The sequence below is a fragment of the Meriones unguiculatus genome, chromosome 19 (assembly GCF_030254825.1).
Source record: "Meriones unguiculatus strain TT.TT164.6M chromosome 19, Bangor_MerUng_6.1, whole genome shotgun sequence".
Lineage (NCBI taxonomy): Eukaryota > Metazoa > Chordata > Mammalia > Rodentia > Muridae > Meriones > Meriones unguiculatus.
The window spans coordinates 34,808,295-34,831,163 of NC_083366.1; the positions used below are offsets into that span (position 1 = coordinate 34,808,295).

General features: G+C 39.4%; 1 protein-coding gene across 25 annotated transcripts in view; it reads right to left on the reverse strand.

Moving 5' to 3' along the window:
• The window catches only part of Sugct (succinyl-CoA:glutarate-CoA transferase), a 707,647-nt gene that overhangs the window by 394,906 nt on the left and 289,872 nt on the right, over positions 1-22,869 (reverse strand). The window contains exon 12 of one of the 25 annotated variants that reach the window (XM_060372782.1): positions 10,836-11,181. The exons of the other annotated variants lie outside the window; for them this stretch is intronic. Coding sequence (XP_060228765.1) covers positions 11,112-11,181 — 70 coding nt within the window. The 3' untranslated portion in view covers positions 10,836-11,111. Of the gene's footprint in view, positions 1-10,835; positions 11,182-22,869 lie in introns of those variants that run through there. 25 annotated transcript variants of the gene reach the window in all.

Sequence of the window (22,869 nt, forward strand, 5' to 3'; positions counted from 1 at the left end):
TCTCAGCACCTCATGGAACCTTCTCCAAAATAGACCATATAGTGGGTCACAAAGCAAGCCTCAACAGATACAAGAAGATTGAAATAATCCCTTGTATCTTGTCTGATCACCATGGAATAAAGCTGGACCTCAACAATAACAGAAATAGCAAAAAGCCTACACACACATGGAAACTGAACAACTTGTTACTAAATGACAGCTGGGTCAGGGAAGAAATAAAGAAAGAAATTAAAGTCTTTCTAGAAATCAATGAAAATGAAGACACAACCTACCCAAACTTGTGGGACACAATGAAAGCAGTGCTAAGAGGAAAGTTCATAGCACTAAGTGCCTTCAAGAAGAAATTCGAGACAGCTCATTCAAGCACCTTAATGGCTCACTTAAAAACCCAGAAAAAGAAGAAGCAGACACACCAAGAAAGAGTAGACGGCTGGAAATAATCAAACTCAGGGCTGAAATCAATCAATTGGAAACAAATAAAACAATTCAAAGAATCAATGAAACCAAGAGCTGGTTCTTTGAGAAAATCAACAAGATCGACAAACTCTTAGCCAACCTAACTAAAAGGCAGAGAGACACCACCCAAATCAACAAAATCAGAAATGAAAAGGGGGATATAACTACAGACACTGAGGAAATCCAAACAATCATTAGGACTTATTTCAAAAGTCTATATGCCACAAAATTTGAAAATCTAAATGAAATGGACAATTTTCGTGATTGATTTGACTTACCAAAGCTGAATCAGGACCAGGTAAATCAACTAAATAGTCCTATATCCCCCAAAGAAATAGAAGCGGTCATCAAAAGTCTCCCATCCAAAAAAAGCCCAGGACCAGATGGCTTCAGCGCAGAATTCTACCAGACCTTCAAAGAAGAGCTAACACCAATTCTCTTCAAACTATTCCACAAAATAGAAACAGAAGGAACATTACCAAACTCATTCTATGAAGCCACAGTCACCTTGGTACCTAAACCTCACAAAGACTCAACAAAGAAAGAGAATTTCAGGCCAATCTCCCTTACGAACATTGATGCAAAAATACTTAATAAAATACTTGCAAACCGAATCCAAGAACACATTAAAGATATTATCCACTATGACCAAGTAGGCTTCATCCCAGGTATGCAGGGGTGGTTCAATATACGGAAATCCATCAATGTGATCCACCATATTAACAAACTGAAAGAAAAAAACCACATGATAATCTCCCTAGATGCTGAAAAAGCCTTTGACAAAATCCAACATCCATTCATGTTTAAAGTATTGGAGAGATCAGGGATACAAGGCACCTATCTCAACATAGTAAAGGGGATATACAGCAAGCCTATAGCCAACATCAAACTGAACGGAGAGAAACTTAAAGCAATCCCACTGAAATCAGGGACAAGACAAGGCTGCCCACTCTCTCCATATCTCTTCAACATAGTGCTGGAAGTCCTTGCTAGAGCAATGAGACAGTTGAAGGAGATCAAGGGGATACAAATTGGAAAGGAAGAAGTCAAATTATCACTATTTGCAGATGATATGATAGTATACATGAGTGACCCCAAAAACTCTACCAGGGAACTCCTACAGCTGATAAACACCTTCAGCAAAGTGGCAGGATACAAAATTAACTCAAAAAAATCAGTAGCCCTCCTGTATACAAAAGACAAAAGGGCTGAGAAAGAAATTAGGGAAACAACACCCTTCACAATAGCCACAAATGACATAAGGTACCTCGGAGTAATCCTAACGAAGGAAGTCAAAGACTTGTATGAAAAAAATTTCAAATCTCTGAAGAAAGAATTAGAAGAAGATATGAGAAGATGGAAAGATCTCCCATGCTCATGGCTTGGCAAGATTAACATAGTAAAAATGGCCATCTTACCAAAAGCAATCTACAGATTCAATGCAATTCCCATCAAATTACCAACACAATTCTTTACAGACCTGGAAAGAAAAATTCTCAACTTCATATGGAATAACAAAAAACCCAGAATTGCTAAAACAATCCTCTACAATAAAAGATCTTCTGGAGGTATCTCCATCCCTGATCTTAAGTTGTACTATAGAGCAACAGTTTTAAAAACTGCATGGTACTGGCATAGAAACAGAATGGTGGATCAATGGAACCGAACAGAGGACCCAGAAATAAACCCACACACTTATGGACACCTGATCTTTGACAAAGATGCCAAAACCATTCAATGGAAAAAAGATAGCATCTTCAACAAATGGTGCTGGTCCAACTGGATGTCTACATGTAGAAAAATGAAAATAGATCCATACTTATCACGCTGCACAAAACTGAAGTCCAAGTGGATCAAAGACCTCAACATAAAACCAGACACATTAAATCGGCTTGAAAAAAAAGTGGGAAATACCCTAGAACTCATTGGTACAGGAGAAAACTTCCTGAACAGAACACCAGCAGCACAGGCTCTAAGAGCAACAATCAATAAATGGTACCTCATGAAACTGAAAAGCTTCTGCAAAGCAAAGGACACCGTCATCAAAACAAAGCGACCGCCTACAGATTGGGAAAGAATCTTCACCAACCCTTTATCTGACAGAGGGCTAATATCCAGTATATATAAAGAACTAAAGAAGCTGAAAAGCAGCAAACCAAGTAATCCACTTAAAAAATGGGGAACAGAGCTAAACAGAGAATTCTCTGTAGAGGAATACCGAATGGCAGAGAAGAAGCACTTAAAGAAATACTCAACCTCACTAGCCATCAGGGAAATGCAAATCAAAACAACCCTGAGATTTCACCTTACACCCATGAGAATGGCCAAGATCAAAAACTCAAGTGGCAACACATGCTGGAGAGGTTGTGGAGAAAGGGGAACCCTTCTCCACTGCTGGTAGGAATGTAAACTGTACAACCACTCTGGAAATCAATCTGGCACTTTCTCAGACAACTAGGAATAGCGCTTCCTCAAGATCCAGCCATACCACTCCTGGGCATATATCCAAAAGAGGCTCAAGTACACAAAAAGGACATTTGCTCAACCATGTTTGTAGCAGCTTTATTTGTAATAGCCAGAAGCTGGAAACAACCCAGATGCCCCTCAACTGAAGAATGGATGCAGAAATTGTGGTACATCTACACAATGGAATATTACTCAGCAATGAAAAATAAGGAAATCATGAAATTTGCAGGTAAATGGTGGGATCTGGAAAGGATCATCCTGAGTGAGTTGTCCCAGAAGCAAAAAGACACACATGGTATATACTCACTCATATAGACATACAACATAGGACAAACCCACTAAAACCTGTGCATCTAAAGAAACTAAGCAAGAGAGAGGACCCTAACTAAAATGTCCAATCCCCATCTGGAAAGGCAAAAAGGATGGACATCAGAAGAAGAAGAAAACAGGAAACAACCTAGGAACCTACCACAGAGGGCCTCTGAAAGCCTATGCCCTACAGACTATCAAAGCAGATGCTGAGCCTGATGGGCAACTGTTGGGCAGAGTGAATGGAATTTTAGGTAAGAACTGGGAAATAGTAAGAGCTGGAGAGGACAGGGTCTCCACAAGGAGAGCAAAAGAATCAGAAAATTTGAACACAGGGATCTTCCCAGAGACTCATACTCCAACCAAGGACTATTCATAGAGATAACCCAGAACCCCTGCACAGATGTAGCCCAGGGCAGTTCAGAGTCCAATTGGGTTACATAGTAATGTGAAGAGGGACTGCCCCTGACATAATCTGATTGGCCTGCTCTTTGATCATCTCCCCCTGGGGGGGAGCAGCCTTACCAGGCCATAGTAGAGGACAATGCAGCCACTTTTGATGTGAACTGATAGACTAAGATCAGAAAGGAGAGGAGAACCTCCCCTATCAGTGGACTTGGGGAGTGGCATGCATGCAGAGGGAGGAGGGAGGGTGGGATCGGGAGGGGAGGAGGTAGGGGCTTATGGGGGGATGCAGAATGAATAAAGTGTAATTGATGAAAAATTTTAAAAAAATAAAAAGAAAAATAAAAACAAAATAAAAGACTCACACTAGTTGTCAGTACATCAACAACTTCAATTCACACTCACTATCATTCACAGTTCACAAATGAACTGTTTCATAGAGATTTTACATGCAGCATGGATTGTCGTGCATGGTTGGCCTGTCTAACACTGCTGCATCTGCTTCTGAATTACAACAGCATTGTGCAAATCTGAGAGCAAGAGGCTGCTCACATAGTCTTGGTTCTGTCCCCTGCGAGGCTGCCTACTCACACTAGAAAATAAGCCTGTTTAACTGACATACCCTCATGAAGAGCTATGAATAACGCACTATAAAATTATTGGGAAAAAAGGTCTTTAATTAACAAGAAAGCAATTATAGCTTTATTATGTGAAAATAACTTTGGTGATACATATTCTTGGTAATTCTACCACACCCCACGTTCTTGTCTTTGTTACTGCGGGAGTTAAAGTTCTGCCTATATTTTAATGAACCTATATTTTTAAGTTAAAATACTTTATAATATTCTGTAAGTATTTTAACTTTAGCAATCCTATGCATAGGTCAAAAAAGGTTACATACTATATCGCTTGAATTGCATCAAAAATGTTACATGGAAACATACTACTGTAGTCTTCCTAACACTATAGACACACACACACTCACACATGCACACACACACCACATTTTTTAAAAGTTAAAATGAAGCTACTCTACAACCGAGAAACAATGCCTCTCTTAGACCCCAGAGACTATCAAATGAAAAAAGTCCGGTTAGGAATGGTTGGAGGCCATTTGGGGGTAAGGGGGAAGACATGTTAGCCAGTGAGGTTCCATAGACACTCAAATAGTGCAGAAAATTGCAAATGCTCTTGGCTGCTCCTCAGAACTTGATAGCAAGGCCCTATTGCTAAACACACCACATGTTTGAACTGTACACCATGAAGAAATTGAGCTGGTACTGAAAAGAGTTTCATCCCTACTGACTGGCTTTCCTAGTGATAGAAGATGCTGTGCAATCTACTGGAGGAGAAGAGTAATCATTGACTCTACTCAGCTGTGAACCCTGTAAGATGCAATAAGCAACTTCCTGGAAAAGCATGCCTATGGGTGTAAAAGTGACATGAATGTCCTCAGAGTAACCAATCACTTTCCGGCTGGATTTTAGCTCAGCTCCACGAGATGAAACCTATACTTCACACTATTGTCAGGCCAGGAAATAATGGCTACACAGATGTTAGAATTCAGTACTAATATTGTGCATAAATGCACATGTTCTTAAACTAATTCCTAGTGACTTAACATTAATTAAGTCACTAGTACTCTAGTAGACTAGGACATTTCTCAGGTCCCATCAGAGTAGTTTCTATTTGCAGCAATAGTGAATAACACAGGGATTCACAATTATCCATTGCACAAAAAGTAAACTGAAGATTACTCAGCTCTAAGTAGAATACATACCACACTCACTCTTACAAAGATCACTGCAGAAGAGGTAGTATAAAATGCCTAAGAGCGAGAGGCAGTGAATGACTACAAGAAAACTTTGTCTTCTGGACATAGTCAGGCGGCTACACCTATAAACTCACAGCAGTCATGGCAGCATACATAAGACCAGTGCAAGCTCAAGACAGACTACATCTCATTATATATATAGGAGTTGGACATTAAATCTCATCCTGGAGCAAAGAAGAAAAAAAAGGCACAAAGCTGAATGGATGGAGAAGCAGGGGTAAGACGTAGGAAGAATTGGAGGAGAGAGTGAATATGACCAAAGACATTGAACAAAATTCTCAAAGAACTTTTTAAAGAATATCTATAATAAAAAAACAAGCATCAGATATTTAAACAAACTCCAGTTGTTAGATATGTACATTTTGTTTTCCTACAGCTTGTAAATATATCCACAATAAACATATTTATAACTAAATCTCATTCCAGAAATGAAACTATTTAACATCACCCATGAAAATGTCTTTAGATTGCCATATAAGTATTTCCTGAATGACAGGAGACACTGTTGAAATACTGAGCAAAGCAAATGAAAATGCAATTCTTCAAGCAGCTTACACAGGGTAAAAGAGAAAGGAATAAAACCATTCCACCTTTGGAATTTCCATGGAAAAAGACTAAGCAGAAAAACACAGCCCTCTGCCTGCTCATTGGTTATTTAATAGGTAATAAAGAACTATACAAGGAAATGAAGTGTCAAATGTGTTCCAAGTAGGTCGTTTTATCAAACCTTGGTATGACTCTTTATCATTTGATTTGATTTTTCCCAAGTTTGTAAATGAGAAAGAGACATCTCACTAATTCCTAATCCTTAATGCTATTTATGTATTTTACAAAACTCCTGATTTCAGTCTTTCAAAAAGTTTCTATTTTTTTTCCTTTTAATGTGTGAAAGGTAATTTTCTATTAAGTTTTGTACTTACCTTAAATCTTTACTTATGGTGTACTTTAATGTATAAAATATTTGGAATAATTCTGTTTCTTGGGTATACAACTAATAATAAAATTATACTAACCAGTAATTTGCTTTGTCCTATATCACATATGTAATGTATCAGAAAAATGCCTTTAAAATGCCACAGGTCATTTTTGTTTTGCTGCTGTTGTTTAAGTTTTGGTTTTGCTGCTCCAATCGCAGCCCTGTGTTTAACAGTTGTATAATAGCTATGCACGCACAGGTCATATCCTACCTGCTCCCCTAGACTCTTGTCATCTCTCTATTCACACACACAGTCAAAGTTCATTCCATACCAGGTTATTCAGTCTCAATTCACAAGAGCAACATAGTAACAAGGAAAAATCGCGAGAAGCGAAAGATTTATACACTAGCATATAAAGGCACCCGATTAGTACCATTAAAACGTGCAAGTTCTTTACCAACAACGTATGTATGCCATTATTGCACTCATAGGGTTATCATGCAATGTTGGTAATTCTTGCAGTTTTTAGGCAACATAGCTGGGTAGGGCTGTTTGTCCTTTCCCTCTTATGGAATCACACATGATACCCTCTAGTACCTTCTGGTACCATGATAGCTGATTCTCAAGGAGGAGGCTTTTACAGATCAACTCCACTACTCCATGTTCTGTGTGTAAAAGTATATGCTTTCTTCATCAATAGTGACTAACCCTACCTTTGATGCTCAACAAAGGGAAACAGCACTAGTCTAAAATGTTTGGAGAGTTTGTTGGACAACTCAAAAGATTTCTCATACCTGGTAATAAGGTTTCTCTTGGTCTATGGCACTTATAAGGAGCAGTGTCAGCCCAATGAGAAATTTATATTTAAACTTTATATGTTTTAATTATTATTCTAGTCTTTAATGACCTAACTATCTCTCTATCCCAATTTAAACCATATATGTATACACAGATATAAGAATGAGAAGAAAACCATGCCTGGTACTGGAAACCAAGCCAACTACCCAGGGCTAGTGAGGTCATACATCATGAAGGCTAACCTTTAGTTGCCACATTACTAAAGTAGCACAATTTCTAACTATGTTATAAAGGTTGTCTGAAGTGGAAGTTTCTGGTTTCTTTGAAGACTTGGTATTGTCATTTGATGTTTTGCTGCAAGCTGGGCACGTGATGTTTGTTGGAGCTGGCTTGTGAGAGGACACCTGATGTTTTGCTGTGAGCTCTCTCATGCAAGGGGCGTGACTTTGGCCAGCTGAGAACAACTGACTTTGAACTGGACTGCTGGTATCCTGACAACTGAGTTTGATAATCCCCTAAAGATCCATCAACCCTAATCAGCAAGAAGGAGATAAAAGAGGTCTATAGCCCTTTTCCCTACTAATCACCTACCTAAGGTGGGGAAGGGGGCTTGGAAGGGAGGTAAGAGTGTTTAAGAACCCTAAATAAAGCAGGTTTGGTGAAAAATCTAAGCCTACAGTTGTAGCTATATATTTAGAAATATATTATTATTACTATATTATATAAATAATTTAGCAAACACATGTTATTTTTATATCACATATATATTATATACTAAAATACAATATACATTATATATATATCATATAATAATGGGAGGGGTCGAACAAAGAAAAGGAAAAGGAAGAAGTGATGTAATTATATTATAACCTCAAAAATTATATTTAAAAAATTGATGACAAAGGGAGCAAAGATGAAGACAGCGTATTTCTTGGTTTCAAAAGATATTACAAAGTTACAGAGCCCAAAATAGTATGTTCAAAGTGGCTACTTTTATATTCTTTCCACAAAAAGAAATTATGTGAGATATGGTGTTTCTTATATAATGCATATGCAATCATCAAATTGCTCTTTAAATATATGCAGTTTGGGTCAAATATTCTTCAATGTTTAATAATAGTCATAGTTCTTTAAGTTGACTAGCCAAGATTTGTTTCTTCTGTGTACTGGTACCATGATTTAATCCTCAGACTATTATCAATGGAAGAGATGAAAGAACAGCCTCAATCTTAGAAGCTTTGGAAGGTTAAATAAGACACAGAGGTGTTAAGCATTATGTATCATTGCTGCCATTGTTAAACTTCTCCACCTAAGGCCTATTGTCTATGGCATAGTTGAAATATTAACAGTTAAGCCACAGTCACCTGAGTACATATCCACAATACCTCAGCTCTCATCTAAATTTACCTGCATGAAGATGCAATGCACTTGCCACAGAACACACACTATCACCAGTTTTTAATTCTTCTCTTCTTGGTCCCTGTTTTTAATATAACCATGCTGAATTTAACTTAAACTTATTATAGAAAGAAAATATTCAAATGAAGTATGAGAATCTACTGTTTTACAAATTTTCCCATTTTCTCACCTGTGCCCTCCATGCGTCAAGAATCTAGGGAAAGAGAACAGTTTTGTTACTGTACTAAGTACAATATCATGACACTGGTGGGAAGAGGCCTTAGCTAGAAAGTTTACTCATGATTCAATGTGTCCCAAAGGTGAAAAGAACCCTCTGAGAATCCCACACCCGCCACCCATCCTAACCGTTGGAAGCAAATATCATGTTTCTCTCCCCTTCCTTTATACAGAAAGTTCTGGGCACATGATTTCTGAGAAGCTACCCATCCACACTCAACTCTTTTTCTCCTCTTCTCCATTTTTTTCTGCCAGTGCTGAGGATGGCACCAGGGCAGTGTGCTTGTGAGGGAAGTACTCTGACACTGAGAGGCACCCCATCCTGGATATACCCAAGTGAGGACGCCATCTTCCTAGTCTTTCTGCTCTTCTCCACCTCTCTTACCATGCCTTGATGTTTTCTAAGAAACCACACTGTAAGTGTGAGACCACAACTGCTCACACCCATCTAGGAACCTGTGCCTGCAAATGTCCTGGGTCCTGATAATCTGGAGAAGCACAGTGCTGCATCCTTTCCCATAATTCCCCTTCAACCTTCTTTAAAACAACAGCCAAACCCTCCCACCAAATACTCTTCCCCATAAGCTAAACATCCTTTTACTAATTGTTCAATATGACATTTATGAAAATTTATATAATCTATGCTCAATTTATCAGTCAAAAATATTTTTTATTCAAAGAAATAAGGTAAGAACAAATCTTTACCAAGAAGCATAGTCAACCAAACTTGTACGTTAAATAAAAGGTGCAAATTCAATGACTTTGAGAAATTCAATGACATTGCCTCAGATAATCAACAAAAGAAATTCTTAAAAACAATCTATTAATAAGTAACAAAATAGATTTGTCCATTTAGTTATTCTGAAATACTCCATTTTTCTAATAATACACAAATCACATATTTTTAATAACCATAAAATTTGCCTGACACAATTTTAACCCTAACACTCAGGAGGCAGAAGCAAGTATATATGATTGAGTTTGAGGCCAGCCTGCTCTACAAAACGAGTTTCGAGCAAACCAGGGTCCCAAGAAGACCCCATCTCAAAAGTAAACAAATAAAGACTGAAAATGGCAAAAATTAATAACAATACTAAGTATACTGCAAAGCAGTCTTGCAACAGACTAGTCTGTGACTAATCTACAGTAAGCATATAGCCACACATACCTTACATCATATGCACACAAAACAATTTTAAGTCAATTCAAAAACAGAATTCACATTATGTGTGTGTGTATATATATGTATATATATATGTGTGTGTGTATGTTAATAAACTTCTAAAACAGTCTGAAGATATAAGTAAATGTTTATAATATTCTTTTGTCATCAATGTTTTTCAAACCCTGTGAGAGAGAGAGAAGGGGCGATGATTGAAGCAGTCTCGTGGCTTAAGCATATGGGGAACTCCACTGTAAGGCAGGAAGCAAGCCGGACTCCTCCCTGTTGCAGTGTTACAGCAGAACAACCTAATATTTGATAGCTGACACTTCCATGGGACAGGCTATGTGCCAGGCACCATTGTAAGTGCTTTCCATAGATATCACATTCAGTCCTCACAATAATCTTATGGGCTAAACCCTACTAGCATCCTGTTTTATAGACAAGCAGCCTGAAGCTCACAGAGACTTGAGTGATTTACCAAGGTCACACATATAAGAACAGAATAAGCAACCAGACAGTGTGAGCTCCAGAACCTACACTCTTCCCATCAATTACAAAGAAGCACAGCAAAAGAGGAAGGCAGCAAATGTGTTCATGGATGGATGATGCTGATGATCAACTGGTGAATCTATCAACACAGCCAAAGTCTATGTCTTCACTCTTTGTGGACTCTGGAAGAGGAAAATGAAGTGTGTACTTCCCTGTTCTGATGCTCTGTAATCACAGTAGCAGTCTGATATGGAGTCATTATTTTATGCCTTTTCTGAAGACAAGAAATTTGTTATGGCTGCTTGGGAAAGTCAGTCTAAGATTCAAAACAATACTCAACAGAATAGGACCTTAATTCGTATTTGTTGAATGAAAGTTTATTAAGTACTCTTTTCATGCTTACAAAGGAAATAGTAAGAATTAGTAACTAATACTGTTTCTTAAAGACAGCTAATATTAATCCAATTTCATAACTTTATTTGGGTTTTATATAGAAACCCTAGAGGACTCCTACAGGTAACATGCCCTGGATTTCATCAGAGCTACGGACAAGGCCATCCAAGGTACATTTGTGGGTCAGATAAACACGCGACCCCCCCTCAGGGAGTTCACACATGCCCAGAGAGTTCAGTTTCCCTCATTGGTAGCAAAGTTGGTTTCTATTACAAAACTTTAATAGAGACGTGCTGATGCCATGTTGGTGAACACTGTAAGAAACAGAAGCAGATAGAGAAAGCAATCTTGTTAGTTTAAACAGAGCTGACATCATTTTAAACAGAACAATAAAAAATGTATTTAAGGCCCCAAGTAATAAACACATAAGAAAAAACAAGACCCCACTTAAGAGGAAAATAGAAAAGAAATGGTGTTTTGTGGTTAAGATTTTATACAAGTCAACATGACACAGAGCATGAGCAACACAAAGCAAATGAGCAACCACCACATTGCTGCCATCCTGCCAGACCCCTGCCAGTACTACAGTAGTGCTTATTGTATGGCAGGAACTTTATAGCGTCCCTTTGACTCTCTCACTTTTCAGGGCTTAGAATTATTATTATTATTATGCCCAATTTATGGAGAAAGTAAAATTTAAAACACCTATAACTTAACTACTATAATGTCTTAACAGGACAGAACAACTATTGAAATTTCAACAGTTTTATTCAAGCTTCGACCTACATTAACCACAATTCTCTTGTCCTCAAACACCAACAGCTATTAACAGCTTTTTAAAATTAATTTTATTTATATATTTATTTATATATTTATTTATTATAATTTATTTACTTTGTTTCCTCTCTGCAGCCCCCTCCCTCATCTCATCCCACTACCACCCTCTCTCCATCTTCTCCCCCTATGCCTCTCCCCTAGTCCACTGATGAGGGGGATCCTCCTCCCCTACTATCTTACCCTAGCCTATTAGGTCTTATCAGGACTGGCTACATCATCTTCCTCTGTGCCCTGGCAAGGCTGCACCCTGCCAGGAGAAGGTGATTAAAGAGCCAGCCACTGAGTTCATGTCAGAGACAGCCCCTGTTCCTCTTACTAGGGCACCCACTTGGCAACTGAGCAGCAAATGGGCTTCCATTGAACATGGGTCTATGTCCTTACCATGAAAGGCCCTTAGTTGGAGTATCCGCCTTTGCAGGACCCCCTGGGCCCAGATATTTTTGTCTCTAAATACCCCATTCAGTATCCTCTGGTCAACCTGGATTTCACTGACAGCTCAGAGAGTGCCAGCCTCCCATTTAAAATCCCTATGTTTCTTTTCTGGTGGCTTGGATTGCACTCTAGAGGTGACCCTGGGCCACTGGGAGGTGGGCTCATGGGTAAATGTCCCAGGTTTTCACCCTCCGGGGCCATGAGTCTGAAACATGTTCCACACCATTCTCAGTGTCTGCAGCATGGCGGAGCTACACTACTGAGATGCCAACCGCAGTGGTCTGGAATGGAGTGGCTTCCACAGACTCGTGTGTTTGAATACTTGGCCCAGAGGAAGTGGTGCTATTTGGAGGTGTGGCCTTATTGGAGTAGGTGTGGCCTTGTTGGAGGAAGTCTGTCACTGTGGAGGCAGGCTTTGAGGTCATATATATGTTCAAGTTACGCCCAGTGTTGACACAATGTCATACAGTTTCTTGATCTGCTGCCTACAGATCAAGATGTAGAACTCTCAGCTCTATGTCTCTAGCACCATGACTGCATACCACCATGTTTCCTGCCGTAACTATAATGGACTAAACCTCTGAAATGGAAAGCAAGTCCCAATTAAATGTTTTCTTTTATAAGAGTTGCCATGGTCATGATGTTTCTCTGCAGCAATGAAGGCCTAAGACACCAGCCTACCCATAAAAGTAGTATGTCTGGCCTCACCTCCCCATTCACTCCTGTTCTTTGGAATAAATTCTCTAATAAAAAGTTGTGCTCATGACTATGGCTTGGTTTGGATTTGAGGCAAACTCACATTAAGATAATATCTTCTGCTGCCTCTGAATTATCCTGAGACATTTAGCTAAGTAGAGGTAATTAAAGTAACTACTTAAATTCTCAAAAGAATTTAAGTATTTTACATTCTTCAGCATGTCACAAGCAGCTCTGGCATTGGCTAAAGACTATTTTAATGAGTTAAACTGGATCTGAGCTTGGGGAAATGGGGAGAAGCCAGCATGATTCTCTCCAGGCCACCTACCAAGCCTGTCACTAACTGAAAAAGACAGTGAGTATCTAAAGGCAAATTAATGGGAGAGCAATGTGAGACATGGATTCTTACTTTAATCACTGTAGCTCAAATAAAACTTGGACCCTGACCACCCCAGCAGCTACCCATGGACTCCTAGCATGAAATTATAAAGCTGTCTCATACTCAAGAATATTGAGACTAAGTTCAAGTCATTTTCTTTCTGGATGTACCCAGAGGAGGCCATTGGCACCTAGAAACAAATCAAACTGGACAGAAAACTTGGAAGCTAGCTTTCACTCTTGGCTAAGTGGTTATTAAATATGTCTGATTCTTGTGATTGCATTTGGAACTCACTGCGCCATGAGGAGTGCTTCAAGAATGGACAGTGGCTGTTGGTGTGTCAGCAAAGCTGGTATCCTGCTATGTGGTGGAAGGAGCAAGCTCTTCAGGAGGTTGAAGCATGAAAGCCACTTGAAAAAAACACTGTAGTCTTGACTTTTTATTTTGTTGTGGTGAAAATAGCTTTAATCAAATCTCATCTTCAGCTGCTGCTGTTGTGTGGGTAAAGTGATACATTTAGTAAAACTAAAGTAGCCAGTAGCACAAAATTATTGGCAGTTTTGGAATATATAGCTTTTGTTTGTGAGTATTGCTTTAAATGCTTCGTATGGTTGCTGTAAAAATGAGTATATAAGTTTTATTGAATAATACTATAAAGAACCACAAGAAGCATGCATGAATTGTAAGTAGATTCTGCTACTTAATAGCAGAAGTCATTGGTGGACTGTGTTTCATCAAAGCATCCTTTTCGCACTAAAGAATGAAAGGTTTCGCACTAAAGAATAAAAGATGGCGTCCTTTGCCTCTTACCAAGTTGGGTTTTTTTCCCCATAAAACATCATATATATACACATATGTGTGTGTGTGTGTGTGTGTGTGTTTCTCAACTAATCTAGTGGAGAAAAATACAACTGCAAACAAAAATTTTGACATTATAGACTTTTATCCATTTTTCTAGAGTAACATAAAAGTTATTTCATACGAAGTAAAAAAAACATGAATTATTGACAAAGGGCATCTTCATAAATAATGTTAATTTCTGATATTTAACCTGTGTGTTCTGTTTGCTTTTTTCTCTTCCTAGCAATAAACTTAGCCTAGAATTGCTGGTATGCTCATTAGGTAGAACATAGCCCAAAAACCTTTCAGTTTGTTTTTGTTGCCTCTTTTGTTATTTTGGTTACATCTAATATACTGTTGTTTGATCTCTTCTTTTTGTTTTGTTTTGTTTTTTAATGACTTATTATGGGCCAGTGATATAGCTCAGCAGGTAAAGGTGCTACATGACCTATGTGCAATACCCAGGACCAACAAAGAAAATGGAGAGAACCATCTCCCCCAAGTTCTCCTCTGACCTCCACAAGTACACCATGGCACATGTGCATCCCTGCCCCTCAAATGTATGTATTGGAAAAAAATAATAGATTATTTTAATGCATATAGATGTACTCTCATGCTTTTCTCTCATTTTAATCGATTTAATGACTATTCGCATAGTCATTTTAAAAATTCAGGAAACAGAAATTCAAGGATGTAAAAAAAAAAAAAAAAAAAAAACCCAAAACTACTCAGCATGTATCCAGGAAGAGCCAAGATAAAAATTTAGCATCTTTCTTTTGTGTTTTTGCTTTCTATTGTCATGACATTCTTTCTTTCCTGGTACCTGTGGTAAGCTGGCTTCAGGACCCCTGATGACAACAGATACTATACGTCAAATGCTCAAATCCCTTATGCAAATGTTTTGTATGCAGCTTATTAAGCACTGTCTCCTCTGGCAAGTACTTATGATATGCATGCAATGTAAATGGCAGTATACTGGGCATAACCATGACAAAAGCGAGCACATTCACTGTGGGTAAAAATAGTTTCTAAGGATTCTTTAAGAGTTTATTGAATGAACAGAGACATATGCACTGCCAATTGTAACCTGTAAGTTTGCCTTTAAAAACTAATATTATATAATAAGCACTTCCCACACAGTTAGAAATTCTTGCTAAAACTCATTTTCACTGAGAATATAAATATCATATCACATTGTTCATTTTCAACATTGTGGTGAGCGTTTATGTGGTCTGTAGTATATGCTTGATTTCTTTTGTTATCATAAATTTCTTTCACTTTTCTAAAGTTTCAGTATGATATCAAGGGTAAAAATCTGAAACGGAATGATACCTTGGACTCTACGGACCTTTGGCCCATACTTTTTCAGTATGTCATATATGCATTTGGTGATACTAATTTATTTTTCAATTGTTAAATTTTGAATGATTAGAAACTTACTTCAGTCATTGTAATCTCTATGTTTGATTTCCAGTGAGACTGAGTGCTTGCCCCACATGGGTTTGACATTAGGATTTCAGCTTTTATGAGTCAATTCTTTGGTTATCTGAGTTGCCTAGGCTATTGCTGCTAAACATGCTGGAATCATGTCATTCCATTTTTGTTTCTGTACATTGACTTTGGATTTAAGATACTGAGAGCTACGTCATCCTCCCTGCTCTCCTCTATTGTAGATGGTGGCATGTTAAATCACTAACAGTCACATTCCTAACAATTTCTCACTGATTTTTTTATTATTATTATTTTAGACTATACTGCTATATGTTGATATGTCTGAAAACAGCTTGAAATCATCCCATGAACTTATTTTCCAAAACCAATTTATCTAAATGGCCACCAAAAAAGCCAATCCCAGAGCCACAAAGATCCAGGCCAGCGTTTTTATTTGCCTTTTTTGTTTCCATTCATTAAACTGAACAGAGTACTGAGACTTAAATAAACTCAGACATTCCAATGTCTGGATTTTTCTTTTTCTAAAGTTAGCAAATGAGAAAAGAAAAACAATTCACAAAAGAGGGGGGAAAGGGGTCATTAAGAAGGGAAAATGTAAATTTATAAATTGCAATGTTAAAATTTTATTCCTATATGGATACTTGTAAGAGAGAGTTAGAGGTGTGGAAAGGGAGAAAAGGAAAGAAGGGAAAAGAAAATGAATGGAGGAGGGAGGGGTGAAGGATGGAGGGAGAGAAGCAAAGAAAAAGAAAGATGGAAGAGAGAAAAACAGAGAAGGGGCAGGGATGGAATGATTTCAGCCAGAAGTATTCTAAACATGAAGTTTATGGGTAGGAAAAAGTGGGGAAAGTGTAACTATTCTGTGAGTGCTCTGGAAAATGAACTGGCCATCAAGAGATTCCAATTTGGGCCTCACCAATGAACTATGTCATAGTAAGAAAATACATGAAACTAGAACGAAGGTAGATCCAGCCTGACTACAGAAGCAGCAAGAAGCCTGACAAAACTATGAAGGATTGACTAGGTAACAAGGGCCAGGAGTGCCGATCACTAGTGAATATCCTGGAACAATTGACACGAATCTGGACTCTGCTGAGATGGTAGCTGTCATCACAGAGCGAGAAGTGAAGCCCACATTTGCCAGGAACATTAGCTCATGAAAGAGCAAAGATTAAGGGAGGCCCAACTGTGAAGCCAAAGCTAAGAGAATAAAAAGTACAGGATTCAGGCCTAGTGCAGGCAGGCATGAAACTTGGCAGGAGAGGAATGAACTGGGCAGTCTAGAAGCAAACCTGAGTGTCAGGAAACTGGGTAAGTCTCCCGGTTCTTTAGCTAGTGCAGAAGTCAAGAATGAAACAAGAGTGTCCAGAGAAGTCTGGAGAGCTTTATGACCTACAAAGAATGACTTTAAAGCTGGCCCATGGCATCTCCCACCAGGTTTCTAAGGATCTCTGGCCCACCATGATACAGTTAAATTTCAGTTTATGTACTAGGAAAAGAGTTAAATTTTATGTCGTTCCAACATCTATCCAGTTTACAAAGTTCAGACTCCAACATTCTATAAATTGAAAATGATGCATTAGGTTCCAATGGAGAAATGAGGGCATTAAATATTTTATCTAGGGAAGCAGAATTTACTGGACTCTTGCCCACTCCCATCATTCCCTTCCTACACACACATAGAAATATCACACAACCGCCACCCAGCTCTTTCTTCTAAAAAGCAGTGTGGAATGGTTTATAGCTGTGCTGGAAAACAATGGACAGGGTTGGAGAGAGTAGCTGACATTCCATTCCCTCCCAACTCGATTAGAGACATCATTTGATTCTCAGTCACAAAGACCTCTGTTGCAGGGTGAAAAGTGCCTTGGTCACAGGAGCTTCTCTGGAGTGGCAGTGGTCCATTGCTTTCTGTAAGCCAAAGGGATGATTTCCAGAGCTGGCTTTCTTTATTTCGCCCTCCAGGCTGGTTTTATAATAACAACATGGCCTTAAATCTCTCTCCAAATAACCAACATGCAGAAAATGTACTACATCAAATATAGACATTTTACAAGGGACCATCTATTAGCTGATAATGGCAGAGCTGCCAAGGAATGCGTAAGAAAACAAATGTGACCCTCACCAAACATCAGCTCCATTTATCCAAATTATCCCTGCTGCAGTAGATGCAAGATAAACTGACAACACTATGATTCAGAGCAGTAGGAGAGGCTGGGGGGAGGTTACAATAAGCTAAATGTGTAGGTCGAGGATGTGTATAAATCACAAGAAGTGCATCCTCATGAGATGCTAATGGAAGTCAGGAAAGGGACTGGCAGAGATCGTAAAATGTGATTATATGGAATATTAGACCAACAGAACTGTTTCAGAGGGAGAAAACAATAAGTTTCTCTGTGGAGATTAAAAACATGTAGACATAGGGGAGTTGATGGCTACCAGGTTTCAGGAGCAGTGGACTGCACCAGAGTGAAGAGGCAGCCACTGCCCCCAGCCCTGAGTGTATTTCAGAAGAAAACCCTGGGCTTCTGACTGCTCACAGATTTTCATGACGTTCTTCTCTGCCCACCAAGAGCAGGTGATGCTTGGCGCTCTCTCTACCGTGTCTATGTTAAAACCCAGTCTGATGGAAAGGCCTTTTGTCCTAGGGAATCAGACTTCCTTAACCCCCCCCCCCCCCGCGAAACTGCCTGAAACCTAAGGACAAAAAAAAAAAAAAGGCAAACTATAATTTTGTAATGTCAGATCCTCTGAAATCAGCAAACTATGTGTAAGGAAGAACTATATTACATGAAATAAAGGTTTCTTCCGGCCCTTCACAATGATAAAAGTTTGTCTTTTCTCTTAGCAAACCAGGTAGTCAATGAAGCCTCCATGCAGATGAATGGAACCTAGCTAGGAAAACAATGCATAACATCTACTCACTGTTTTAACTGTGGAAGAGTTCAAACTGTGAAAGGCAGGAAAGACAGCTCAAGAGTGGATTGAAGGAGATGAGGGGGCTGCAGCTGGGATACAAAGTGAATAAAATGTAATAAAATGTATAAATAACATCAAATTTAAAAAAAAAACATTTAAAAAAAAAGAGTGGATTGAAATGGAGGAGGAAACAGTGAAAAACTTACCCACAAAAGTAACACAGGTGAACTCAGTTTGAACAGCCTGGTTAAAGCTGTTCCCAGAGACTCTGCCCTAGCTGTAAAATCATTTGCTAGGGCCTTGTTTGTCTCTTTTGGAATAAGACTTCCTACCTGGAACCTTAATATGTTTTTAGTATGTTATTTTTAATAAAAGTTTATAGTTAAGAGAAACATGGACAATGAAGGCTCGACTTGTGAAGTTTCAGAGGGAGCAAAGACTCTATTAATGCTATTCAAGGCCTATATAGTTGAAAGTAAAATCTTTGCTTTCCTGAAAAATCAATGCTATTTAGCTGGGATTTACAAACCAGATGTAACTAATAAAAGAACAGCATTGTGAGAGGAAATCTTCTAGGAAATAGTTCCTCATGTAGGACACAGAAGCTGTAGCCCAAGAGACACCAAGGGTGCCTCTTAAGCTGGTAGCTGAATTTGGAAATGTTAGAGAGCCTCACTGGTTTGGGTGGCATGAAAGCTAGAGGACTGAAGAAATCATGGAGACAAACTGAGCCTTGGCACCATGCAGCAGGGTTGGAATTCTGGCCGAAAGGTCAAAAGGCTGCTGGTGAAGGTGCAGCCCCAGTTCCAACGAAAAACCTATCATGTTGGAAATGCCAAGACCACAGCTGCCTGCCAGTGATGGTGTGGAGTGTGGAGGGGATCCTGACGGAGCCTAGAGGGGGAGCAGTATGTGCTGCAGATGTCAGAGCTGGACAAGGGGAACTACCTATAGGCTCCTTGAAGAATGAATGATCCTGAGTCTCAGATGTCAGACACCGAGCCATGGGAGAATGGTTTAAAAGTGATGTGTCTATGAGCCAAAGTTGGCAAGAAATTGTCAACTTGACATACCCAAGGAGAAGAAACCTCAATTGAGAAGTTCCACCCATAGACTGAACTTAGAGCATGTCTGTGGGGCATTTTCTTGATTGCTCGTTGATGAAGGACAACCCATCCCCCTGTAGTCAGTACCACGGCTAGACAGGTGGGCCCTGGTAGTTCAAGGATGGTAACTGAATGTGAACCTAGAAGCAAGCCAGTAAGAGGCATTTGCTGTGGTCTCTGCTTCTGTTCCTACTGAGGGTTCAGGCCTCTATAATCTGAAAGCCAAATAAACCCTTTCCTCTCCAGCTGCTCTTGGTCAGAATGGTCTATCACAGCAACAGGGAAACAAACTAGTACAGACAATTAAACACAACACCGCAACTAAAGGACTCGCTGAAGTATTTTACTCCTAGGAAAAGATAGCTGCAATGTAAGGAGAAACTCAACTAAGTTCAAACCTCCAAATTCACCAACCACATTAAGGAACAAGCGTCTCTTGAATGGGGATGAACCAGGGGCAATGAACAGCCACTCCAAAGGGTTTCAAAAGCTCTGGGCCCATTAATAGCATCTATCAATAAAATAGAACAAAGTTAAATGTATTCCTAAATCCTGAAAGCTACTTTAAGTTTTTGAAGTTATCCAGAAATGAATTTTCTAGCTACAAGTCCCAGGCCAACTGGAATCTCGCTTTACTTTGTTAGAACCAAATTAGATCACAACAATAATACTATATTTATATCATCCCAATCAAGATTTCTGATTGACAGCTGGATGCTATTTTATTAAATAAAAATTTCTAAAATTAATTATTGTAATGACTATAGTGTGGCAGAAAGGAAATCTCCCTAATACATGAGCTTTGTGAATTAATAAGATGATTATAACTGGAATTCCTAAAAACAAATTATCAGAATTGGTCATGGTGGCACATAGCTATAATTCTAGTACTCAAGAGGTTTAGACAAGAGATTGCCATGAGTTCAAGGCTATACTGAGTTACATGGCAAAACCCTGTCTCTAGAACATAAAATTAACAAACAAAAAATAGTAAAATATTTGTTATACTGTAGTTGGTGATTCTTGAAGATTGAGGTTTTCCCCTGTGATGGTTTGAAATGTCCCTCACAGGCTCATGTTTTAAATGTGTGTCCTAGCTGGAGGTGTTATTTGGACTCTGAAAAGTGTGGTTTCCTGAATTTAAAAAGTTACTATGTGTGATTTCCAAGGTATCCCTGGCTCTGCTTCCGGTCTTCTCTGCTTTGTGATCCACAGTGATTTTTTTTTTAATTAATTGAATTTTATTCACTTAACATGCTAGTTGTAGCTCTACTCATCCTCTTCTCCCAGTCCTACCCTCTATCTCTCCCTCCCTTCCCCCTCACCCATTCCTCAGAAAAGGGGAGCTCTCTTTCCAATCCAGCTCATCAAGTTGCATCAGGACTCACCTTGTCCTCTTCCCCTGTGGCCTGGCAAGGCAGTCACACCAGGGGAAAGTGATCAAAAAGCAGGCAAGTGAGTCATATCCCCACTTCCCTTACTAGAGGACCCACGTGAAGCCTAAGCTGCCCATCAGCTACCTCTTTGTAGGTCCAGTTCATGCATGGTCCTTGGTTGATGCTTTAGACTCAGCAAGCCCCTCTGGGCTCTGGTTAGTTGGCCCTCTTGGTCTTCTTGTGGAGTCCTGTAACCTACAGGTCCTTTTTCCTCTCCTCCCACTTTTTCACATGACTTCCTAATCATCGCCCAATGTTTGGCTCTGAGTCTCAGCATCTGTTTTGAAGCACAGCTGGGTAGAGTCTCTCAGAGGACAACTCTGACAGGCTCCTGTATGCAAGCCTAGCAGAGTATCTTTCATAGTGTCAGGGGCTGGCACTCTCTCATAGGGTAGGTCTTTGGTTAGGCTGGGCATTGGTTGAGCATTCCCTCAATCTCTGCTCTATCTTTGTACCTACACGTCTTTTAGGCAAGGTAAATTTGGAGTTGAAGTTTTTGTGGGTGGGTTGGAGTTCTCCTCCCTCTGCTAGGATGCTAGACTAGTTAGAAGTGTCCACTTCAGTCTCTATGGCCTCTGCTACTAGGAGTCTCTGCTTGAGTCCCCCTCATCTCTTCCCTGACTTAGGGCCACAGCTTGTCACAAAGATAACCCCATCCTCCATTTATCTTTTCCTTACAGGCCTTCTGTCCTCTTGCCCTTGCTCTCTCTAGATCTGATCTCCACCCTCTTAACTCTCCGTGGCCCCTCTCTTACTTTGTTCCCTCTCTTCAGCTACTACCTCTGTCTATTCTATCTCCCCTTCCAAGTGAGATTTATGTATCCTTCCTTGGATCCTCCTTGTTATTTATCTTCTTTTGCTCTGTGCCTCATAGTATGCTTATCCTGTTCTATATGGCTAAAATCCATTTATAAGTGAGTACATACCATGTGTATTTTTCTGGGTCTGGGTTACCCCACTCAGGATGATCTTTTCTGGTTCCATCCATTTGCCTGCAAATTTCATAATTTCTTTGTTTTTAATAGCTGAGTAATAGTCCACTGTGTAAGTGTGCCACATTTTCTGTATTCATTCCTCAGTTGAGGGATATAGGGATCATTTCCAGATTCTGGCTATTGTGAACAAAGCTGTTATGAACATAGTTGAGAAAGTGTCCTTGTTTATTGTGGAGCATCTTTTGGGTATATACCCAGAAGTGGTATAGCTGGGTCTTGAAATAAAGCTATTCCCAGTTTTCTGAGAAAGTGCCAGATTGATTTCCAAAGTGGTTGTACAAGTTTACACTCCCATCAGCAATGGAGGAGTTCCCCTTCTCCACACCTTCGCCAGCAAGTGCTATTGCTTGAGGTGTTGATCTTAGCCATTCTGACTGGATCCACAGGGATTTGAATGGCCTCTCTGATCAACATGAACAAAGCTATTCTACCATACTTTCCCTGCTATGGTGGACTAAAACCTTTGAACACTTAAATGAAAAATTTAAATAATTTCTCTCTTGTTTTACGTCCTTTGGTCATAATAACACTAAACGAACTATGTCCTCCAATAATTGGGACATGTAGCATAGGCTTTACAATGCTATCTGCTTTAGAGCTTGTTCCCTGATGACAGTGCTCATAGTGATGGAGGTATTGTCATGGGTCCCTAACTTATAAGAACCCGAGGCTCAGGGAAGTCAGATGGGAGTTAGTTCCAAGAAGACTATGGCCTCCAGTTTAGTTCTTCTGACATTGTGTGATCATGAGTCTACATGGTTTCTGACTACTGAAGTTTCCCCCTTTGGCTCTGTAGGTCCTAACCCTGGAATCTTCCCTGTTTGGTCAGTTCAGATCTATTTAGATAGCTCGGTTCAACACTGACTCTTGCCTTCACTACTTGACAGATCATTTACTGACTTTCAGAAAC